Source organism: Oryzias melastigma, linkage group LG18 (assembly GCF_002922805.2).
Source record: "Oryzias melastigma strain HK-1 linkage group LG18, ASM292280v2, whole genome shotgun sequence".
Classification (NCBI taxonomy): Eukaryota; Metazoa; Chordata; class Actinopteri; order Beloniformes; family Adrianichthyidae; genus Oryzias; species Oryzias melastigma.
The window spans coordinates 6235694-6258882 of NC_050529.1; the positions used below are offsets into that span (position 1 = coordinate 6235694).

General features: G+C 38.5%; 3 protein-coding genes across 4 annotated transcripts in view; 2 read left to right on the forward strand and 1 right to left on the reverse strand.

The window, feature by feature from the left end:
* The window catches only part of exoc6b (exocyst complex component 6B), a gene marked incomplete in the record, with an annotated part of 114387 nt that extends 111881 nt beyond the window's left edge, over window positions 1-2506 (reverse strand). Inside the window, 1 exon segment of the mRNA XM_024287366.2 lies at window positions 2322-2506. Within this exon segment, the coding sequence (XP_024143134.1) occupies window positions 2322-2482 (161 nt within the window).
* A 610-nt stretch (window positions 2507-3116) lies between these two features.
* tkfc (triokinase/FMN cyclase) lies at window positions 3117-11303 on the forward strand. Its single transcript, XM_024288356.2, has 17 exons — window positions 3117-3214; window positions 3684-3873; window positions 3940-4044; window positions 4110-4297; window positions 4371-4449; window positions 4528-4617; window positions 5993-6027; window positions 6386-6470; window positions 6544-6633; window positions 6699-6815; window positions 8543-8662; window positions 8823-8960; window positions 9034-9140; window positions 9206-9312; window positions 10734-10767; window positions 10836-10928; window positions 10991-11303. Exons 1-17 carry the CDS (start codon window positions 3209-3211, stop codon window positions 11147-11149), a joined length of 1743 nt encoding a protein of 580 aa, XP_024144124.1. The 5' UTR covers window positions 3117-3208; the 3' UTR covers window positions 11150-11303.
* Window positions 11304-11525: 222 nt separating this feature from the next.
* si:dkey-9k7.3 (circularly permutated Ras protein 1) lies at window positions 11526-22978 on the forward strand. Of its 2 annotated transcripts, XM_024288357.2 has the most exons (19): window positions 11526-13038; window positions 15731-15795; window positions 15879-15935; window positions 17164-17289; window positions 17364-17450; window positions 17520-17605; window positions 17678-17875; window positions 18232-18276; window positions 18348-18437; window positions 18555-18706; window positions 18781-18862; window positions 20207-20334; window positions 20439-20523; window positions 21022-21128; window positions 21221-21333; window positions 21407-21518; window positions 21603-21743; window positions 21823-21916; window positions 22106-22978. In XM_024288357.2, the coding sequence occupies exons 2-19, from the start codon at window positions 15744-15746 to the stop codon at window positions 22253-22255; spliced, it is 1905 nt and encodes a 634-aa protein (XP_024144125.1). In that variant the 5' UTR covers window positions 11526-13038; window positions 15731-15743; the 3' UTR covers window positions 22256-22978. The 2 variants fall into 2 exon arrangements, with proteins under 2 accessions (XP_024144125.1, XP_036072595.1); XM_036216702.1 differs by having other exon boundaries at window positions 17364-17605.
* Window positions 22979-23189: the final 211 nt, after the last annotated feature.

Consider the following 23189-nt stretch of genomic DNA (forward strand, 5'->3'; position numbering starts at 1 on the left):
GAGTACGTGTATGACCAACTACACACGTACGACCAAGAATACATGTACAATACGACCAAGAGCACACGTACGATACGACCAAGAGCACACGTACGATACGACCAAGAGCACGCGTACGATACGACCAAGAGCACGCGTACGATACCACTGAGAGCACACGTAGGATACGACCAAGAGCACACGTACGATACGACCAAGAATACACGTACGATACGACCAAGAGCACACGTACGATACGACCAAGAGCACACGTACGAAACGACCAAGAGCACACGTACGACCAAGAATACACGTACGATATGACCAAGAGCACACGTACGATATGACCAAGAGCACACGTACGACCAAGAATACACGTACGACCAAGAATACACGTACGAAACGACCAAGAGCACACGTACGACCAAGAATACACGTACGATACGACCAAGAGCACACGTATGAAAGACAGTGTATATACGAAAGCGAACGTATACGAATGAGAACTCACATTTGAACAAATAGGATTGAGAACACACATACGACCGAGAACGCACATACGAAAGAAAAGTCATACAAACAAGAACACACAAACAACAAAACATACAACCAAGAACATACATACAATGCGAACACACATATGAACAAATAGGACAAAGAACCCACATATGACCATAGACTGTACAGCTTGTCCCAACTTATCCCAAGTTATTCCAAGTTATAAACTGTCCAATCAGATGCCTCAGTAATAGCATGTGGTGCCCACTGGCTCCACCTTGAACATTTGATTGACAGCTTCTGTCGAGCCGCTTTCAGTGGATGGGGTGTGGACTTCCAACAAGCTTAGTCCTGATTGGTGACTGTAGTTGCCCTACAAACATGACTCAGACCAACTCAGACCAATCACTGTCATCTGGTTCCAACATGGCGGCACCCGTAATGTGGAAAAAATCATTGATGGATTTGAAATTATTTCCCAAGAGCCAGAGGGTAAGGCATTTTCTATGGGTGACGTCATACCCCACTTTGTCCAGTGATAATATATGTTAATGCATATAACCAAGTACAACAGAGATTGTACATAGGACCAAGAACACATTATCTGGGTTTAATGAATGTGCCAGAAGAATCCTGCATAGATGAATATGACCCAGCAGACAACTGGTCTAACTCACACTGATTTTTATCCATGAAAGAAATAGTAGAGAGAAGGGTCAAACTAATGGTCATGGTTAAGAAAACATAAATAAATAAACAGTTAAAGATGCTGATCAAACACCAGCTTAAAAGTTAGAAAGGTAGAAAGGAACAGGAGAAACATCCCTCTCCAAAAAAGAAAAAAATCAGCACTTAAAGGATTAAAAACTGAGCTTAGAAACAATGCAAACAGCAGAGAAGAAAGACGTCCCGTAAATATCTGTTTACTTCCTGTGGTGGTACTATCATAATAAGCTGATGCCTTGTTTGGGTTTCAGACATTTTTGTCCCCATACTGTGATGTTTAAGTATCATAAAATGTGACCAAAACAAGCAATAATGTATACAGTAAATATTAGAGGGAAAAATCAGAAGATTTTCAGTGCTAATCCAATCAAAAGTGTGGATTTCTTTTGATTAGGAGAGGAAAACAAGAAAGTTGAGCAGATCCAGATGAGCATGAAGGAATGCTGCTCTGACACTGACTTTACGACCTAAAAGAACCAACATGATCCAGATCATGAGAGACAGAAGGACAATCATCTCTGTGGGAGTCAGAGCAGATAACAGAGGACTGTCTGGTATCATTCATGCACAGGCAGACACAGTCAGGGTTTGTCAAAGCTGCTGCACTTGACACTCCCTGATACCAAAACCAAAGCTAGCAGCTTGTGTTAAGATCCCATAAACTTTATAAAAATAAAAGCAGATTTTAAGCAGAACTCTGGAGCCACAAAGACAAAAAGTTGCTTTTATTCGGCTGGTTTTCCATTGAGAGCTCCGCGAAATCAGGGAGCAAATCCATGTAAATTTGTTAGCTTAATCAGCTAAAGACACCCAAAACGCCTCGTATACTTGTAGATAACTTAACTAAAGTTCAAAAACAATAATAAAATAAAAGTGTCAGTTTAAAACGTGAGTCTAATCAGTCAGTCGGTAGCTGCTGTCAAAGTTCTGGTGCCAGTTTTGGGTGATTTAATTAGCTAGCTTTGATGTTTGCTAAAGTTAGCCGGATAGCTGTCCGATAATGGGTGCATGAATATTAAAGTTTTGGAGCTAGCCGAACTTCCCTCCCGGAGAGCGACGCCGAGAGCTCGGCTCCCTTCGAGCGGCTGAGTGTGGAGGCCGCTAAGCTAGGGACTCACCGGAGGGTCGGTCCGATGCAGTTCGTGTCTGTGCTCTCAATTTCCCGCAGAATCCGTTCGTGTTCGGCGGCTGCCTCCACACTCGCCATCCTGCATGTTGCTCGGGACAGTTCAGAGCTGCGCCGATCTGAGCCGAGCGCGAGCGCGAGCGCTTCGTTCATTACGTCACAGATGCAGGAACTATAGGGTGCGCTCGATTTTCACTGCGGAGTAGATTAAGGGGGCGGGGATTTTCTGTTTTATTGATGTTTTGTCCAAGGGAAACTTTTTACAATCTCATTGTTCTTAACAAATGTAACATTTAAGGTTTATTAATGCAATTTTACTGTAAATAGTTCACTTTAAATCAGTAAACGGAATTGGCACCAATGCCTGTAGTTGTTCAAGGTTGAAACAACAAGCCTTCACTTAAACCTTTACACTTTTTTAACTCGTACATTTAAAACATATGACGGTGCACTTTCTAATACTGCCAGTTATTTTACCCTATTCATCAATCCAAAAACAAATTGTAAAAAAGTTTTATAGATTAAAAAATACAATTATTAATCCTAAAAGAAAAATTCAATGTATCAGAACATGTTTTAAAGCTTTTCAGACGACGTTTTTGTCTGACTTGCATTTATTTTACGTTGATATAAGATACATTTTCTTTTACGTTTTTTTGTATATTCACACCATTTTATACATGTCCATAATAAATCGTTTACATTAATATTTCTTTGAACTTTTATTTGAGTTAGATTTGATTTGGTTGTTAACAGACCAGACATCCGGTTTTATTTTGCAATAAATGTACGTCACATCCGGTTTCGCCGTAGCTGAGGCTAGCTTGACGAACCAGCGTGTTGCTGTTGTGACGCGAGGCCAAAGAAGATAAAGTTTCAATGGAGGTACAAAATTTGTTTTGAAAAATACACATTATCGATTTTTGAAGACGTAAAATCAGCTATTCGCTTATTTATTGATTATTTTAATGATAAGTTTGCATTGATAGCAAGGTTAAGCTAGCAGAGCCGTGCACACTTCTTGTTCAGAGGGTTCAGAGTCCAAGCAGTGATAACGAGATTTAAGAAGATTTTTCATGTTTTTTTTATGGACTGTTCACGTCATTTGCACAAAAAATATATAATTTAAAATCTTTTAAAAGATCATGCAGCAACTGGTTAGAGATTATCCTTTTGAACACTTTTTAGAAGCTTTTTTTGTGGGCATAAAAGTGACTTTTCCATCGTTTTATAGACAAAATACTCTAATTCCACGTCATATTTTGTGTTTTTAGACCTCCCACAGACTTTAAAGTCACTTATGCAAGTGAGGCATCAGTATTGATCATGTAAATGTGTTTCCTGCACCTGTCAGCCTCAGAAGAAGCTGATCAACTCTGTGGAGAGCTGTGTGGATGAAGCTCTGTGCGGCCTGGTCAGGGCCTCTGGGGGCCTGTCTCTGCTGAGGGGCCACAGGGTGGTGGTCCGGTCCGACCTCCAGAGCCTGAGGGGGAAGGTGGCCCTGCTGTCTGGAGGGGGGTCGGGGCACGAACCCTCACACGGAGGTAGATCCTTCCCGCGGTTCGGTGATGGAATGGCCAGCAGCTGAGCTCCTGTCTCTGGTCCCTCAGGTTACGTCGGTGCTGGAATGCTGTCTGCGGCGGTGGCGGGAGCCGTGTTTGCGTCGCCGCCCCCTGCCAGCATCCTGGCGGCTATTCTCTGTCTGCACAAAGCAGGTAACTCCCACTGAAGCTGTGACCAAACATATGGCGAGCGTTTCAGGACGTCCTCTCTTCCTCAGGAGCGTCCGGCGTCCTCCTCATCGTGAAGAACTACACTGGCGATCGCCTCAACTTCGGCCTGGCGGCGGAGCAGGCGCGCAACCAGGGCGTGGCCGTCGACATGGTGATCGTAGCAGACGACTGCGCGTTCGATCTGCCCAGCAAAGCCGGGAGGCGGGGCCTGTGCGGAACCGTCTTCATTCATAAGGTAGAGTGAGCCGGCCGACCCTGTGACCTTTAGGCCTTCGCTGTGATCAATCGTGTCTCACCTCTGGTGTCAGCTGGCCGGTGCTTTGGCGGAAGAAGGATCCTCGCTGGAGCAGATCGTCTCCAGAGTGACGGAGGTTCTGAAAGGGATCGGTGAGTTGTTCTTTTGGTACTAACCTGCGATTTTTGGGGTTTTTTCCTGAAACTTTCACGTTGACTTCTGCGTTTCAGGGACTCTGGGGGTGAGTTTGTCCCCCTGCAGCGTTCCCGGCTGCCTGCCGTCCTTCCAGCTCCCGCCGGGAGACATGGAGCTGGGACTGGGTGAGGACGCTTGAATGAGTCCGATCAAACGGTCTGTGTGTCACTGATGTGCAGCCAGAGTAAAGGTTCAGGCATGAGAAGAGAAGGTACACAATCTCTGTGGCAAGTTGGTACCGGTACCACGTAAAAACGCAGGTTCTGGCGCTTCGTTTCGGACACGTCAGTCACTTGTATTCTATTCAGTTCTGTTTTACACTTGTAGCCAATTATGTGCAAGCGATTGGCCCCGCCTTCTCATACAAGAACAGGATGATGGATAAGAGTGGAAAAAAAAACACTTTCTGTCATGCTGCTTCGTCACACTTAAAAGGTTTTGGAAAAAAATGTATTTACAGTTTAATTTTTCTAAATGTAAAAAAATAATTCTTTATAATTTCTTTTTTTTTTCAACATTTGTTTAAATTATTTTTCATTACATTTTTTTGAACCAACAAAAAAAATAATTAAAACGAGAAAAACAATCTTAAAAAAAGTTTTTTTTCCTAAAAAAGTCTTTTGTTTTTGAGATTTTTTGAAAAAAACTATTTGTTTTTTAAGATTGTTTCTATTCTTGTCAGTAATTTTTCTTAGAAGTTCCATAAATTACTGCAGAAAAAAACACAAATAAAATTATTTCAAAATACGCCGCATTTTTTAGATAATTTTTTTCGAACATATTATTTCTTTACTATTTTTTTTTTGTTTTTCAAGATTTGCTTAAATTATTTTTCAGTCTAATTCTTTTTAGAAATAACTACAAAAAAAATACAATTGAATTTTGATTTTAAGATTCTTTTCTATTTTTGTCATATTTTTTTCATAAATTACTGCAGGAAAAAACAAAAATAAAATTATCACAAAATTCAACTGTAATACATAATTTCAACCAGTAGGGGGCAGCACACGAACGGATTTTGACTATATTTTTATGAATTAAACAAGTTTATATGAATTTGTCAAAAAATTGGCAATGGCCAACAAACAGCACTTTTAAAGCCCCATTTATGGAGGTTAACTGACAAAAAGTTGATTTAGTGTTTGGTTACTATTTAAATATAAACCACTTTTTGGAAATGTATATATTTTTTAGTAATTTTAAAAATTATTTGTTTACAATTTTTTTATTATTTCTCAAAATTATTTTGTATTACAATCTTTTAGAATAAATAAAAAGCCTTTTCTTTTTTTTATTAAAAATACTTATTTAAATACCTCTCTTTTTTAGATATTTAGAAATTCCTTTATTTGCAATTTAATTTAGTTTTGAAATCTTTATTTTTCACTGTAAATTTTTATTAGTAACATAGTTTCAAAAGTACTGGTTCCGTCCCAAGTCTGAATCTTGAGGTCACATGACAGCTTTCACTCTTTCAATCTTTTGTTCTCCATCAATCAGGAATCCACGGGGAGCCGGGCATCAAAAGGTCAAAGGTGAGACTCTGGTTTTCTGAGATCCGACAGATGTATAAAGTCCACAGAACATCAAGTTTATCACATTTTTTTGTTTTTATTGTAAACATTATGAATTTACTGCTTAATAAAGTTCATTTTTTTGACGTTTTAAAGCAGTCTTTTAGCCAATGGGCTAAAAGCCCCGCCCCCAACATCAAATGAGGATAACTGTGAAGACTAAAAGTAAAAAGGAATGAAAAATACAGAAACAATTTTTTTTTTTTACTTTAGATTCTCAGGATTTCTTCAAATATTTTTTATTTTCAAGATTATAGTTTAAATAACTTTTGATTTCAAGTTGTGTTTTCTTGAATCCGATCCTGGTTCCGGGTCACAGGTGGCGTCTGCAGACCAGGTGGTGAAGACTATGGTGGATCACATGACCAACCCCGACAGCCAGTCTCACCTGCCGCTGAAAGCAGGTGTGGAGTGTGCGGAGCAGAGCGGCGTGTCCAGGCTGTGGTTACGCGTCTGACCCGCGTGTCTCTCAAACAGGCGACTCGGTGGTTCTGTGCGTGAACAACTTGGGGGCGCTGTCCTGCCTGGAGATGGCCGTGGTGACGCGGGCCGCCATCGGCTGCCTGGGTGAGCCGACAGACGCTGACAGGTCGCGTTTGTGGGCGGGTGTGGTGACGCTCCGTGTTTGGCAGAGAGCCGCGGCGTGCTGGTGGCGCGGGTCATGTCCGGGTCCTTCATGACGTCACTGGAGATGGCGGGGATGTCTCTGAGTCTGATGAGGGCCGACGGCGAGGCGCTGCGGCTGTTTGGTGAGTTCAGACGAACGCGGTTAGGGAAAACATGGTGGTTGAGTTTCTCCCCTGAGGAATTGTGGGTTTACAGCACATCTGTCAGGAAAACTCCACAACATTTGTGCTAAACTTCCTCTCCGGTTTGGATACATTTTAAATTCAATCTAAAATATAATTTACTAATAAACTAAAAGAATGAGAAAATTACAATCAGGAGTTTAAAACTACAACAATTACTGGGATAAATTTGGGTTTTTGAGATTTTTCTTGTAACATTGTAAAAAAAAAAAAAAAAAACATTTCTTTACATTTTATTTTCTTTTTCAAGATTAATTTTCAGGATAATTTCTTTAAGTCTAAAAAATTAACACAGATTCTCTCAAAAACACCAGATTTTTTATTTGTATTTCTACATAACTCTTTTAACATATTTCTTTATGAGTTGTTTTGCTTTTTAAAAATTTGTTAGAAATATTTTGCTTGAGCTTTTTTTAAAATTACAAAAAATCTGAGAAAATATATCTTAAAATGCCTAAAAAAGAAATTATAATTATTTTAAAACTTCTAGAAATTAATGCAGAAAACAAATAAAAACAGAATTATTTTTAAAAACACGTTTAACATTTATGATGACAATCAGAAACATATTACTTTACAAATATATTTGGTTTTCAAGATTTCTTTAAGATTATTTTCATTGTAATTTTTTTAGAACTACAAAAAATACAAGAAAAATTCTCAAAAAACGCAATTAAAAATATTTAAGTCTTTTTGTGAATTAACATTTTTATAAAAAATATTTTCCAATTTAATCTTAAGATTTATATAAATATAAATTTAAAATATTATTTTATTGATAATCATATTTTTGTCAGTGATTTTATTTCTAGAACTTCCATAAATTGTAGCAAAAAACAATTTAGAAAATAACATTATTTCAAAAACACCAAATATTTTTTTTAGATTATTATCTTTTTTTTTATTTTTGTATTTTATTTTTTCAAAACATGCTTAAAATAAATTGTATTGTAACTCTTTAGAACAAAAAATATGAGAATTATTTTATAAAAATGCTTATTTAAAAAATTCTACGTATTTTGTTTTTTGACATTTAAAAAAATATTAATTAATTTCTTTCTATTTCTTTCTATTTCTTTCTATTTTTTGGTGGGTTTTTTTATTTATATTTTTTTATTATAATTTCCACAAATTACTAGAAAACAAACAGAACATTTTTTTAAATAGACAAAAACAAATTTGGATGACTTTTTTATTTTAAAAAAACTTTTTTTGCAATTTATTTTGTTTTTCAAGATTGTTTTCAATTTCTATTCTGATTTTTAGAAGTACAAAAAAAAGTAAAAAGTCTCTTCAAAAATAACATTTTTTACATTTATAGATAACTGTTTTTTGAGACCTAATAAAAATAAAAGATTTTCCAATTTAATTATTGTTTTTAAATATAAATGTAATTCTATTAGAACTTTAAATCTACAGATTATTACAAAAAAGAATAAGAAAGTTATCATTAAAATCAAGATTTTTTTTTTCTTTGAATGAAATGCGCTCATATAAAACACATTTTAGTTTAAGATGTTTTTATTTGATGAAGGTATACGTTATTTCTTTTTAACTATTTTCCCTTTTAGGCTCAGACAGAATATGAAATGGAGAACAAACGTTTTGTTTCATGATGTCATCATTCCTAAACCAGAACTCAAACCCTTTCCCTCTTTCCCGTCCAGATGCAGAGACCAGCGCCCCCGCTTGGCCAAACCTCAGCCGGACGCCTGTGAGTGGGCGTGGCTTCACCACAGAGCCTCCGGTGATGCGCACGCGGCCGCAGGAAGACTCGCAAGTGGAAGGTTGGTCACCATGGTAACAGATGGTAGTCCAGAAACAGTTTTAGGACGAAACATCAACAAAATAAAAGCTTTAGACACAGATTATTCCTTAGAGAAGCTTCAACAGTTTGAGTTCTCCTGGAACCGAAGACTTCTGCTTGTTCCCTGTTGCTTCCTCCAGGCTCTCTGAGTCCGTTGATGCGCCGCGCGCTGGAAAAGGTTTGCTCCGCCCTGCTGGACAAGCAGGAGGAGCTGAACTCTCTGGACCGCGCTTCAGGGGACGGAGACTGCGGGAACACCCACGCTCAGGCCGCCCGAGGTGAGACCCCGCCTTCACGCGCGGCTCGCAGACACCAGAACCCGCTGACTGTCTGTTCAACCTTCTCTCAAAGCCGTGCAGGAGTGGCTGCAGGGTCATGTGGTTCCAGGTTGCCCCGGGCGACTGCTCTCCGTCCTCTCCGGATTGGTCGAGGAGAAGATGGGCGGGTCTTCGGGAGCGGTGCGTTCGAGCTTGATGCTGACGTCGGTTTTCTCTGTTCTCGCTCATCCTCTGTGCGTTTGCAGCTCTACAGCCTGTTCCTGACCGCCGCGGCTGGTCACGTGACCGAGGGCCAGAGCGACGCCGCCGCCTGGGCAAGAGCAGTGCATGCTGGGACGCAGGCTATGAGGAGGTGAAATGCGAAACCAAATTCTTCAGTTCAGAAACTTGAAAGCAAAAAGTCAGAGTTCAAACGTCAACCTGCATGATGTCAATCAAACCTTTCCTACATTAAATAATAAGGTTTTAATGCAATAATTATTGGTTCTCTCAAGTAGTTTGAAAATAAAGAAAACTTTTATTTTGAAGTCTAAAATGGGTTCATTTATTTAAAAAAAAATCACAAAAAGAAAAGTAGTTTCAACTAGAAATGTTGCATTACCTGAGATAATGGTAGTGTGGATGCTTATATCTGAAAGTAGTCTCTGAAAATGGTGACGCAATTTACTTTAATTGGTTAAAAGGATTTGCAAAATGTGAAATTTGCTAAAAGATGAGAAATTTCACGAAAGAGCTATGAAAGAGAGCTGAATTTAACTTAAATTTCTGAAAAAATGGTGGCAAAATTGCTTAAAAATTCCTAATATATGCAAATTTTGCAAAAATATTTAGTCTAAACTCCAACTTAGCCCAAAACTCTCAGTAGATGCCAAATTAGCCAAAAGAGCTAGTGCATTGCTTAAATACTAGCTAAACTCCAATTTAACCCTAAAATTCCTCAGTAAACTAAATTGGTCAAAAACATTAGCCTGTTGCTAAAATAGAAACTAAACTCTAAATTAGCCTATTAAAACCTCAGTAGATGACAAATTAGCCAAAAAACGTTAGCCTGTTGCCAAAATATTGACTAAACTCCAAATTAGCCCGAAAACCTTATCAGATAGCCAAAAAAAAAAGCTAGCACAATGCTTAAATACTAGCTAAATTCCAAAATAGCCTAAAATTCCTCAAAAAACTAAGTTAGTAAAAAATATTAGCCCGTTGCTAAAATAGATGCGAAACTCTAAATTAGCCTATTAAAACCTCAGTAGATGCCAAATTAGCCAAAAAAAGCTAGCATGTTGCTTAAATACTAGCTAAACTAAAAAAAATAGCCTAAAATTCCTCAGTAAACTAAATTAGTAAAAAAACGTTAACATGTTGCTACAATAGAAGTTAAACCCAAAATTAGCCTAATAAAACTTCATTAGATGACAAATTAGCCAAAAAAAAAACATTAGCATGTTGCTAAGATATTAATTAAACTCAAAATTAGCCCGAAAACCTCAGTAGATGACAAATTAGCCAAAAGAGCTAGCGCGTTGCTTGAATACTAGCTAAATTCCAAAATAGCCTAAAATGCCTCAAAAAACTAAGTTAGTAAAAAATGTTAACCTGCTGCTAAAATAGACGCTAAACTCTAAATTAGCCTATTAAAACCTTAGTAAGTGCCAAATTAGCCAAAAAAGCTAGCACATTGCTTAAATACTAGCTAAACTCCAAAATAGCATTTGCTTACTAATCATCCACACAATGAGTAAAAGTAATCAATAAATAAAAACAATGCTCTTTCAGGTACGGAGGTGCTGATTCTGGAGACCGAACGATGGTGAGGAGGAAGATGCTTCCATGTCACTTCCTGTTTCAGTCGTCATAGTTACGTTTCTGCTCCCCTAGTTGGACGCTCTTTGTCCCGCTGCGGAGGAGCTGATGAAGCTGACCACAGCCCCGCCTGGTGGACAGAAGGCGGTACTGCATTCCGCTGTTCAGGTACGCCGCCGTTTCCCCACATCTCGCCATCGCCTCCGCCTCTGACGTTCCCGACTCCACAGAAAGCGTCATTGGGGGCCGAGGCGACCCGTCACATGACCGCCAGAGCGGGGAGAGCCAGCTACATCGCCGCCGACCGGGTCACCCTGCCGGACCCCGGCGCCGTGGCCGTGACCGCCATCTTCAGAGCGGTTCTGGAAACTCTGGAGGAGCAGAAGTGAAAAAAAGAGGAGGAGTTTCTTCAGTTACCATCGCAACAGAACTTTATCTTTGATTCCAGAAGGTTCTGATGTCCAAACAGCAGGAAACACTCGGATCCGACCAGAACTCCAACAGATTATGAAAATAAATCACACTTGGCGGTTTTCAGTCTAATCTGAGTAACTCCGTAAAATCGAACATTTTTAGAATTCTACTTTCTAACTGTGCCTTTGAGACAAAACTTTACATAATCTACAGGTTTGTTTCTATTTTGTATCAAAGTGTGAAATTGAATACATGAATCTCTGGCTCAGGCTAAATGAAATGATTTAACACATGGTATGAACATGTAAGGAATGTGGGTGTGGTTAACATAAACTTCCGTTGCCAAGGAAATCCAGAAATGTACTTTATAGAATTCCTCTAAAAATTACATAAACTTGTTTGTCACCACCAGGCGACCAAAAGATAAAATGGTTGCTATGGAGTTGAACCTGACAGAAGGCTGCCATTTTGGATATTTTTATTTTGTAAATTTCCACTTACAAACCAAAACACTGTAGGGGATCTTTAAAGAAGGTTTTGAAATTATTATGGGATGGCCTCAAGAGCATGAATCCCTGGCTTGAGCTGAACGAAACGATATAACACACGATATAAACCTGTAAGGGATGTTGGCGTGGTTAGCAAAAAACGTCCGTTGATAAGGAAATCCATAAATTTACTTTAGAGAATTCTTCTAAAAATTACATAGATGTGTTCGTTACCACAAGGCGACCAAAAAATAAAATGGTTGCTATGGAGTTAAAACCAACAGAAAGCCCCTATTTTTTCAAAATAAAGTGTTTTTTCATGCATTTCCCCTAACAACACCAAAACACACGCTTGGAATCTCCAAAGAATGTTTTGAAATTAATATGGTAAGACCATGATTCACTGGCTCAAGTTGAATGAAACGATGTAACGCACGATATGAACATATAAAGGTTGTGGAGTGTTTAATAAAAACCTCTGTTGCCATGGAAATACAAAAATTTACTTTAGTGCATTCTTCTAAAAATTACATGGATGTGTTCGTTACCACAAGGCGACCAAAAAATTAAATGGTTGCTATGGAGTTAAAACCAACAGAAGGCTGCCATTTTGGGGGGAAAAAGTGTTTTTTCATGAGTTTCTCTCAAGCAGCTCTGACATAAACTCAGACGGTTGGTGGCTTATAAAAACATTTTCTCTATCATCTGTTCGTGCAATTAATCAGAGCTTCCTGGAGGCTTCTTCAAAGAAAAAAATGACCCATAATACACTGCAGTGGTGGAACATTTAGAGAAAGAAGTTGTCAGCATCTTGGAAATTCAAGAAGAAAGAATCTGAGCTTGAAGAGACGTTTTTGTCATCGTTTCATGAACATATGAGGCTGAAGTCTGGCTGGTTAGGAGCCGATTAAGCACAAAAATACTCGTGAGCTCTTTCTGTAAGGAAGTGACCTAAAAAAGCAGCTGGGTGGATTTACACAAACCCATTGAAATAAATTACAACTTTTTGTCATTTTGAAACAAAAATGTTGGTGAAACTGCCTGATAAATATGTATTTTCTTGGACCGATTCTGGTATTACGCACTTGGTTGATCAAGCACTAAAAGTCAGTGAAGTGTTAAAGTGTGTGCGGGTTTTCCTAACTGTATCTGAACAGAAATAAAGTTTAAAAGAAATAACAGACCCAATCTCATTACAAACAAAAATACTTTAACCTGAAAAATACTTTAAAGGTCAATTGTTTCTTCTTTTGATCTTAGTTTCTCTAATCTCTTAGCAACCAGCTTCCTGTCCCTTTGAACACGCCCACCTGCACAAACATCACAGAGCAGCCGACGCTCGCTTTCAGTTCTCGACAGCGCTCGCCACAGCAAAGGTAACCCCTAATTTCTCTGAAATGTACCTTTGAAAGAGAGGAAATGACTTCTGTGTAAGTAGTTAAGACGTTTGTCATTTAGTTCAGAAGCTGTTTAAAAAAAAACTGTTTTCTTCTCAGCTTATTTTACTTCTTGAACATTTGATTTTTGGATCAGATTTACCACGTGTGTGTGTATTTTTTTCTGTTTCCTGCTTCATATTTGATGAGGGGCATTTCAGACATATTCATGAAGATGTTTCCAAATGACAAACTAGAGGAATGAGAAGTAGATGAAACGAGCTTTGGACCTGCAGAAGGTCAAATAACTCTTATTAAGTTCATCCTGGTGTAGAAACCAAACTCATTTAGTCTAAAATGTAAGTTGTCAAGAGACTGGAACGTAATGAAGAGTCTTCATCCTATTTCCTAAACGTGTAAATGGACCAACAAGAACCAGATTCATGCATTTAAAAATAATCGATAAACGATTGGCGATAAGCTGCCAAAACAAATATGAGTTCAGGTATGGAAGGCAAACGAGTACAAAATACTAACGTTTAATTTCAATGAAGATTGATAGTAAGAGTCATAATGCAACCGTGGACATGTAGCTATAATGATAAGAAAAAGTCACTCGTTATGCTGATGATGCAGTGTTTTATTTCACAGTCTTGATTTTTTTTAAGTACAACTTTTACAAAGGTTTGAACTTCAAAAGTTGCGAAAATATTTGTGTTTGTCTGAGAAAAGTGTGTTAACTTTCTAGTGAGGAGTTTTTTAGGCTAGAAAGATCTTGAATCCTTCATGAACTTCACCGAATATGGAGAGAAAATAGACTCGATTTGTGTGTAGCTTTGGATTTTTCCATGTGTATTCTTGATTTGCACTAGCAATAGTGTACAAAAATTACAATATATAATTAACACGTACATCTTTGAATTACAGCAGCTTAAAAGTACACACAAATCCTTAGAAGTACACACAAATCCTTAGAAGTACACACAAATCCTTAAAAGTACACACCAGTCGCCTGATACAATCACTCCAGGAAGTTGTCAGTGCTCTCGCTGTATAGAGGGATGGGGCCATCTTTAAAATAAAACACTTTTTTAGGTCTTCAGCAACACCCCATCCCCCGAAAGAGTGTTTTCTATCCATAACCTATCGGGGTTTGTTTATGGAACGTACATGAAGTTAGATACTGTCTGTCTGTGAAAAAGTTCTGTACTTTTAGAAAACAAATGTCTATAATTAGAAATATGTGCATCTGTTAAACAGTTTCAGAACTATACGGAAAAAACTGTCCCTAAAAATACTTTGTCTGTGTGAAACGGCACAAGTTAAAATCTTCTTTTACAGACGAACAATACTTTATCAACAAATCTACTTTCATAAATAAAATAAAAGGTACTCATCACGAAACACATACTTTTAGTCTATTACACTCAGCTCTATGTTTGTCAGACTTTGACTTTTATGTAACAGTTAACGAGCAGAAGTGAATAGAGGGGATATTTGTGCCACCACACTAAGAACAAAAGTCACTTTTGGGATTTAAATTTCCAAAAATGTTTTTTTTTTTAAATCAAACACTTTCTAAGTAGCTAATAAAAATATAGGTTTGCTTTCAGAATCATTTTCTTTTGCGTTTTCAGACACAAACGTCAATATACGTTGGTTCACATCTCAGACTTTAGTTTATTGTTTGTGCCACCAAACAGCCAATCACAGACGAGAAGGGTCATGCTGATTGGTTGTCATATTTATCTAACATGAGGCTCAAACAGGCTTTTATCCTCAAAGAATAAGAATAAAACATTTTTAATCATTTTAAAATAACTCTATTTTAGATTACATTTTTTGTCAGTTTTGTGAATTTATGGCTCTAGAGCTCCTGAAACCGTAAAATAAACTGTGTGAGGTTTATTTTCTGACATGCTAAATCATGTGACCTTCCTCCAGATTTTATCATTTTGTTTAATATTAAAATACATTTAAAGCAGATATTATTTTATGCTGTGGATTATGAATATGAGTACAAAATTCAAACGTTTCTGGATCATACCAATGACATCCTGTATATGAACAGCAGTAGTAAGTAGGAAAAAGAACGAGTACATTTAATGTATCAGCAGAAAAAATAACAATTTTTTTACTTTTAATGTTCATTTTTATTCATTTTTTCATTTACTAGAAAAATTGACAGTATTATTAATTCTTGATCTATATCACTGATGATCTATTCCTCATTTTACCATAATCTATTGTTCTTTTTTTACATTACCTAACATGTTTTTATTTTATTGAGCTACTCAACTTCTTCACATTTTTGTGCCGCAGCCTTTTGGGTTGAACCTGTTCTTAAAAACTAGTTTGATCTTTAAATTGTTCGGTTAACTTTGCGCCTTCCTTCTGCACTGATGGGTGTCTGGATCAGCGTTTATGCAAATGCGGCCCTCACCGAGCAGCCTTGTTGTTCTGTTAGCGGTTCACACAGGAAGTGTGGGCCTGCTATCACCGTTTCTTCAGAGAAAAATAAAGAAATTAAAACCCCAGCAAGCAGGAAGCTGAACAATATTTCTGCCGATTTGACAGATTTCGATCTCTGAATTAAAATTCGTCACCTTAAAATTGTATTTGATTTATTTCTCGGCTTTTAAGAGTGTATAAACACAAAAATAAATAAATCTGGTTAATCGTGTTCTTGTAGTCAGAAGGTTGAGATGGAGTTCGCCTGCAGCCATGTGGTGTGTGACTGGAGACCCGACAAACCAGGTGAGTCCCAAAAAAATACTTCATTTTTGTTGCTTTTTATGTAAAAAAATGAAAATTTAGGGTGTAATATTCCCTCCTGACAGATAATTCACTCGTTCAGCATCAACTGGACACCAGGACGGTTGTGGAAAAGGGAGAAGGTGACGACTTTTCCTTTTCATTCGCATGAACGCTCAAACAAACAACATCCAACTGATCACAACGACTTTCTCAAGAGTATTGAAGCCCAAGAAAAACAGGAAAGCACAACGAGGCAGCAGATGTGTGTGTGTGTGTGTGTGTGTGTGTGTGTGTGGGCATGCTTGCAAATGCAAGAGCAACCGGGTTCGTGTGGGAGATCACAGATCAAGTTGTGCCAAGCTGTAATAATAAAAAAGAACATAAAGGTACGGAACAAAAAGTACCTCCTTCCTGTAGTGGAAACCCCAAAGATGTGTTTGATTAATATGATTAATCACAAACGGTTGTCTTAAGATCAACTGTTGTTTAGAAGTTAAAGTGTTTTTAGTGGGATTTTCAGGATTCCAAGTGCAGTGTCTTTATTAACACAGCTAGAAGTCCACAAATCTAAATCAGGGTCATGCAGGCAGAAGTCAGCAACAAGCATGGGAGCATCAGAGAGCAACCAGAGTGGTCAGGGTTCAGGCAAGGGTCGGCAAACGAGCAGAATCCAAGACTAAGCAGGATCCGGTGAACAGGATGAAATGCTCGGTATGCAGTGGCACAAACAATACTTCGCACTGAGAGAGGTCTGAGCAGAGCTTAAGGCTGTGTCCAAATTCCCCTAATCACTATATAGTGTGTTTTCTAGTGCTGTCCGAATCTACTAATTCCAAAATCGAGTGCACTCGAAATTTCCCAGAAGTCTTTGCGAAAAACTAGTGTGCATCAATGCTAATATAGACCACAATGCATTGCGTTCGGACAATTTCGAACAAAAAAAACGTGTTTAAATGCAATTTTTGTATAAACCATCCACATTTTCACCATCAGAACACAGTGGAGTCATAAATAAACACAGTGAAATGTTCGTATTTATTTGATTTTCACTTCATGAAATCGGTGACGTCATATCCGGTGTTTAGAAAAACGAAACTGTATAGTCCCGCACTATATCGGTTTTTAGTAGTTTGGGAGAGAATTCGGACACAACCAGTGTCCTGTGGTGACTGATTAGCAAATGACAGTCAGCTGAGGGGATCCAGGAACTGTGCGCTGGGGTTGCTGGGAAATGTAGTGCACTCAGTACTCTGGAGACACCTCCTGCTGGTGACCAGAGGGGGAGACAGACCTCTGACTCCTGACACATACATAAACAGCATTTCTGTTTCTCAAGTCAAAAATGTAACCATTTGCCTTTGTTTCTAGATCCTCCACCAGTACCTCCTCCCCGCTTTAGGAAACCTCGACCGACCTCTCTTCCTCTCCCACCTCTTCCCTCCAAGGCCTCCAGGGACCATCTATCCCTCCCTCCTCCTCCTGTTCCCCCCAGGCGTAGGTCTTCCTCATCATTCGATTGACTTCTTCAAACATTTTTATACCTTCTCACCTTCCCGTCTTGTTTCCAGTTGACAGGATGGAAGTGGAGAAGGGACTTAAAGCCAACTTCAACGTGGTGTCCCTTAATTTTGAAAAGCTGGTGGACCTTAGTGGAGGTCAGAACCCCATTTTTGTTGAAATCATCCACCTTTCTTTTGCGATTCATGTGCTGATCTTGTTTCCAGAAACAGATGAGGAGTTTTTCGAGAAGCCAATCGTTTGCGTGAAATGTGGAGCAGCGTTGTCCTGTCTGAGTTCTGTACAGAGAAGCGTGAGTACGGATGGAATTGAGGTTCTAGCCGTAGGACAACAGAGGAACGTCTGAAACTTCCATCTGCTTCAGGTGTGGCTTTGCGAGTTCTGCGGGACCGAAAACACGGTTGATGATGGCGTGGTCGACGCGTGGGTCGGTCAGCGTCCAGGCGTCCGTGGAGACGACCTCTACCTGCCGAACAGGAGTGAAGACGACTACCAGAATTTGGAGGACACGCTGGTGGTGTTCTGTGTGGACATTTCTGGCAGCATGAGCGTGACTACAGAGGTCTGTGGAGGACATTTCCAAATCTAATCTTGTAGCTAGTCAACCCCTGTGCTATCCTAGGGATGTTGACATTGGGAGTGGGGTCATCTGGACCCCACAAGACTTTTTTTTTCAATAATTTTTGATTTTCACTGGTATTTTCACTGGTATTTTCACTGGACATGAAGAGGCCAGTGGCATACATTTTGCACATATTGATTGAATGAAAATTTGTCCCACTTGTATATAGATGGAAAAAGTAAGATCTGTTGTGGTTTTTAGTGAAACTTCCACAGACAGTAATAAATGACAAAATAAGGAGTTGCCAGCCTGGAATCTTTGAATTTGAACCTTTGTTTATAATTTTTCTTTCTTAGGTTACATCAGAGACTGGCTCTCCAGTTTACAAATCCCGACTAGAGGTGAGATATAACTGATTTAAATAAATAATTCCACATAGATGAGACATCTAAATGCAGTTTTGTGTCAACAGGGTATACAGAATGCCCTGGAGGGGGCGCTAATGTCCATGATGCAGCAGTCACCTCAAAGGAGAGTGGCTCTGGTGACCTTCAATGACGAGGTACCCAAGGAGGAAGGGCCAAATAAATTAATTTGTATTTTTTTTAGCACCGTACGACACTATCAAACTTTAAAAAGTTTGTTTTGCTTAAAGCTGCTTTTTATTTCCATCTTCCAGGTGGTGATTTACGGCGACGGCACTCGGCCTCCCCTCACCTTCAGGGATTGGGCGCTGGTTGACTACGACCACGTGTGGAAACAAGCCTCAGACTACAGCATACCTCACTGCATCGCAGAGACGTACCACCATCTCATACGAACAATCAAAGAGTAAGAGAAGAGTGTGTGTACCAACCAAAGTGCTCCAATGTCATCACGACGTGCTGATGAAACGGTGTTTTCAGGCTCAGGGAACACGGGGCCACAGCTCTGGGTCCAGCAGTGTTAGCATCGGTTGCTATAGCGTCCAAGTATCCTGGCTCAAAGGTAAATGGTGCTTAAAGTTGAGCTCCGTTTTCTTTTTAGTTGGTTTAGATCCGATCATTTTGCATCAGTGTTGTTGTCAATGGGACGTTGTAAGGTCCCAAAATTTGCTTTCACAGAAAGAAATGTGAATGTTTACTTTTTTTCTAATTTAAGCTAATTAGCCACATAACTTAGTCTATTAATCATTTTACGTATTCATAACTAGCCGAGATACCTGGCCAACTAGCTTTTTATTTACTTTGGTTCATTTGAGTTCATTAACTTTGATTACACTTGAGTTTTGTCACCAAATTAAAATAGGCGCCAAATTCATTTAGAAACATTTTTAGTTACAAATGTGACTTTTTTCCCCAAGTGCTAACATAATTTTTTTAGCTAATGCTAATGCTGCACTAGATATCCAGTAGATTAACAACAAGCCTTGAATATTTATTTATTTATTTTTTTTTGTTTAATTTAATTTATTTTGTTTTTTTAGATGAGGATCTCTTGGGGAATCAGTCTATGAGGTTAACAGGACACGTCAATATATCCTTTATGCATTTATTTATTGCAACATTTATACATAAATTAAATATTAATCTTAGTTATTAGTTAGTTAGTTATAAGTTAGCCTTACTTATTGAAGAGAAACGACAGAAAAAGATTGTATCATCGGCATAGAAGTGACATTTGACACACCAGTTACTGATATAAATAGAAATAACAAGGGTTCTACAATGGAGCCTTGAGGCACTCCTTTAGACAGCTCAAGAAAAATAGAGTTGGATCCATAAATCTGAGGTCTATTAGACCAACTGGACTGCGAAAGAAGTAGTTGCTTGGAATTTGTGTGGTGGTGGCGGTTGTGGTGGTGGTGGTGGTGGTGGGTGGGGGTCGGGGGGGTATGTGATTGATTTGATCAAATGTCTAAGTCAGGTCAATAAAAAGAGGAACTAAATATTTCTTACGATCAAGAGCTGAAATAAGATCATTTCAGACCTTCAGAGTAGGACTAACCCGTGAGTCTTACAGATAGGTTTATAATTAGCTAGTGGCTAAACTACAAAGGTCAGCAGTTAGCTAGTGGAAAGGGTCAAGTTAGTCAGGACTGGGTGCTTTTTTGATGTCCAGCGTTTTCAGCTCTGAAAACTTCAGACGGGTCAAAAACAACCCCCTGATTTATTCATTTAGGTCTGTTTATACTGAGAAATCAATTTCTGGCTATGCTAAGCTACCTAGCAACAAACATTTTTTGGTGCATATTTTGTTATTGTAGCTTTTATTTTGTTAAAACTTGCGCCAATTAGCTTTATATTTCTTTTTTTCAGTATCTGAGTGGAATACGTTTTTATTTGTGTGCAGGTGATTTTGTGCACTGACGGCAAAGCTAACATTGGACTAGGAGAAATGGAGCAAACGTCCTCTCAGTCCTCCTCACCGCTATCGTCATACTTTTACAAACAGTTGGCCCTAGAGTCTGTGAGGAAAGGGTAAGAGCGTGACGAGGAAAAGGCTTGTGTGTTAAAAAACAAACATTGAGGCAAAACAATGAGGATCAATTTATAGAAAAGTTTATGTTTGTTTTGTCTTTCAGAGTCATTATTTCAGTCATGTCTTTTAAAGGCACAAACTGCCGCTTAGCGGACATTGGAAGTCTGGCTGATGTGACCGGAGGACGGGTGAGACACACAAACCACAACGGGGTTTGAAATATTTCAGTAAAAAGTGGGTTTTATTTTACCAAAAATGTATGTAGGAATGTTTTTAAAAGTCCACTGCTGTGCTGAAAGAAAGATCTCTCATTTGTATACCCCTCCCACCCCCTTGGAACCATAAGGTTCGTTTAGAATTGTTGAGTTTTCACAAAAATGTAAAAAAAATGTTTTTATTTATGAGCCCTAGCTGTATCTACTGACCTAGAACAAGTTTTTTGAGGTATAACATAGTGAAAAAAAGTGGGAGGAGGGTTCATGAGTTATAACTGTGCAATGTTGAGAGTTATTGTCAATAAAGTTTTATTATCTGTTGTGTTGGTCTCTCTGGAAGAGCTGAAAAAGAGACACAATTATTTAGAAAGGCTTCAAGCTAGCTTCAAGGTATTAATAGTATTAATAGTATAAGTAGTGAAATAATGGATCTTCAACTCTTTCTTCTTTCTTTTTCTCTTGGTTTCAAAGGTAAACATCGTCTGCATCGAAACTGTGGCAACCAACATCCAATCGGTGTCTGTAGACAATGTTTTAGCAACGGGAGTTCTGGCAACACTGCTAGCTCCTGATGGAGTGTGAGTCTAGACCACACATACAAATCTGTAACTTCTCCTTGTTTGATGTTCCTGATTGCATTTGAAAAGTTTATTGAATTGTCCATCTGCAGATATTTTCCCTACGAGGATGAAAATAACCACAAACTAGTGAGAGAAATAGGAAACGTGACGCGGGGAACGGAGATCACCTTCCAGTTCGCAGTTAAACCAGAGTTTGTAGACGGTAAAAATGTTCTTCAAACACTGCAATTTCACCAGATTGACCACATAAACCAACTTCTGAGTATGTCTGCCAGTTCTTCTCCAGAAGAAGACTCTTCCGTTCCAAATACAGCTGAGCTTTAAGACTCGAGACCAGCAGAAAGTCACGCGGATCGTTACCGAACAGCGACCAACAACAATCAGGAGGTTCAGAAATTTAAGCTATTAGAAAAAATAAATAAACACACCAGCCACTCAAACTTCCCTCACTTGTTGTGTCTTCGTCCAAAGTCGGATCGTCTTGGGGGACCTGAACGTGGCGGTGCTTGGTGTTCACTGCGCTCAGCTCTGTGCCAGTTTAACCATGGAGGGCCGAGTGAAGGAAGCAAAGAAGCATCTGAAAACACAAAAAGACCTCCTCAAACAAGTTGGGTATGTCCCCTTCTGAATCTCACTAGTATCCAAACACTTATTTTATTCATAAATCAAGCATCATCCATCCACCTCGTAGTAAACTGAGGCCCATCCAGAAGGAAGAGTGTATCTATGGTAACTGGATGGATACCATGGCAACAGTCTGCCATGACATCAACGTGGAAACCCAGGTAACTGAAGAAGAATTATGTTATTGTGAAAGAGAAACTTTATTCACAAACTAAATAATAGAAAAAGATATCCATTGGAAGTCTTTTTAAAACTCCGATATCATCTGCATAGAATCGGACTTTTCTCCTTTTTAAATGACTCTAAAATTCTCTGTAACTATTTCATTTATAAATCTGGTTTCTCTACAGATTCTTTCTGACGAGTCGGCGGAGGTGGTGTACCAGATGAGGAGAGCCAGCAGCACCAGCAGCAGTATCAGGGGGGATTACGCCGAGCTCGCTAAGGCAGCGAGAAGGAAAAAGGGCATCATGGAAGGGGTCGGAAAAATGGATGTCTAAGGAGAAACTTCAGTCAATAATGTTCACATATTGAATGTTACTGAGAAAGGAAAAAAAGCCAAGTTTGAACCCTTTAACAGTGGTGACCCTTAAACACAAAATTTTTAACACACTGTAACTTTTCAATCGTTAACGCGATCAACATAATTCTAGTAGATTCTGAAGGAGAAAAGCCGCTTTTCTCCTTCAGAATCTACTAGAATTATGTTGATCGCATTAGCAATTTAAAAAAATCACAGTAAATCAAAGTACATGAACACTGGAGCTCCGATGTTAAAGGGTTCAAGAGGTTTAAGAAGACAAACAACAATGGTTACAGGATCAATTATGATGCTGCCTTGATGATATTGTTTTACTATGAATGTCTTCAACATTTCATTTTTAAAGGGTTTTCACTTTTTCTCCAACAAAGCAACACCACTACATGATAATGTCCATACCTCCCATTATGGTTAGGGATTTATACCGTTTATAGCTCATAATAATTATTATGATCCAGCAGTTTATTTTTTTAATGTTCCCTAAAAAGGGAAAAGCATCTTTTTAGTTTGTTAATACTTCATAGTATAAGAAAATTTGCAAATTACCAAAACATGCCTGTGATGAATGTATAGTGTAAAAGTATGAATCTGCTGTTTATTTTTAATTCATTTTTATTTTGCTTTTTATACACATTTTTCCTTTTTTCCTGCAAAGAAAGGGCAGGAAAGTAAAAAAAAAAAATCACAAAAGCTTTAAGAAATTATGAAAAGTGTTTTGTATTTGAGGAAATCCCGATGACATTTTACCAGAACTCTTAAAAACGGTTGAATTTTCTAAACTGAGGAGTTTGGTTGCAGCTGTTGATGTTAAAATATTGTTCCTGGATGTGAAAAACGTCTTTCCACATTTGACTTCTAAGGAAAATCTCCCTAAAAAAACTGATTCAGGAACA

What these genes read in the sequence shown, in the direction of transcription:
- tkfc (XM_024288356.2), top strand. An exon ending in AGACATGGAGCTGGGACTGG is followed by an intron (nt 4,618 to 5,992) that starts GTGAGGACGCTT and finishes TCCATCAATCAG; the next exon opens with GAATCCACGGGGAGCCGGGC. An exon ending in GGAAGACTCGCAAGTGGAAG is followed by an intron (nt 8,663 to 8,822) that starts GTTGGTCACCAT and finishes TGCTTCCTCCAG; the next exon opens with GCTCTCTGAGTCCGTTGATG.
- si:dkey-9k7.3 (XM_036216702.1), top strand. Translation starts at nt 15,744, where the DNA reads ATGGAGTTCGCCTGCAGCCATGTGGTGTGTGACTGGAGACCCGACAAA. An exon ending in TCCTCCTGTTCCCCCCAGGC is followed by an intron (nt 17,290 to 17,363) that starts GTAGGTCTTCCT and finishes TCTTGTTTCCAG; the next exon opens with TTGACAGGATGGAAGTGGAG. An exon ending in CTAGAGTCTGTGAGGAAAGG is followed by an intron (nt 20,335 to 20,438) that starts GTAAGAGCGTGA and finishes TTTGTCTTTCAG; the next exon opens with AGTCATTATTTCAGTCATGT.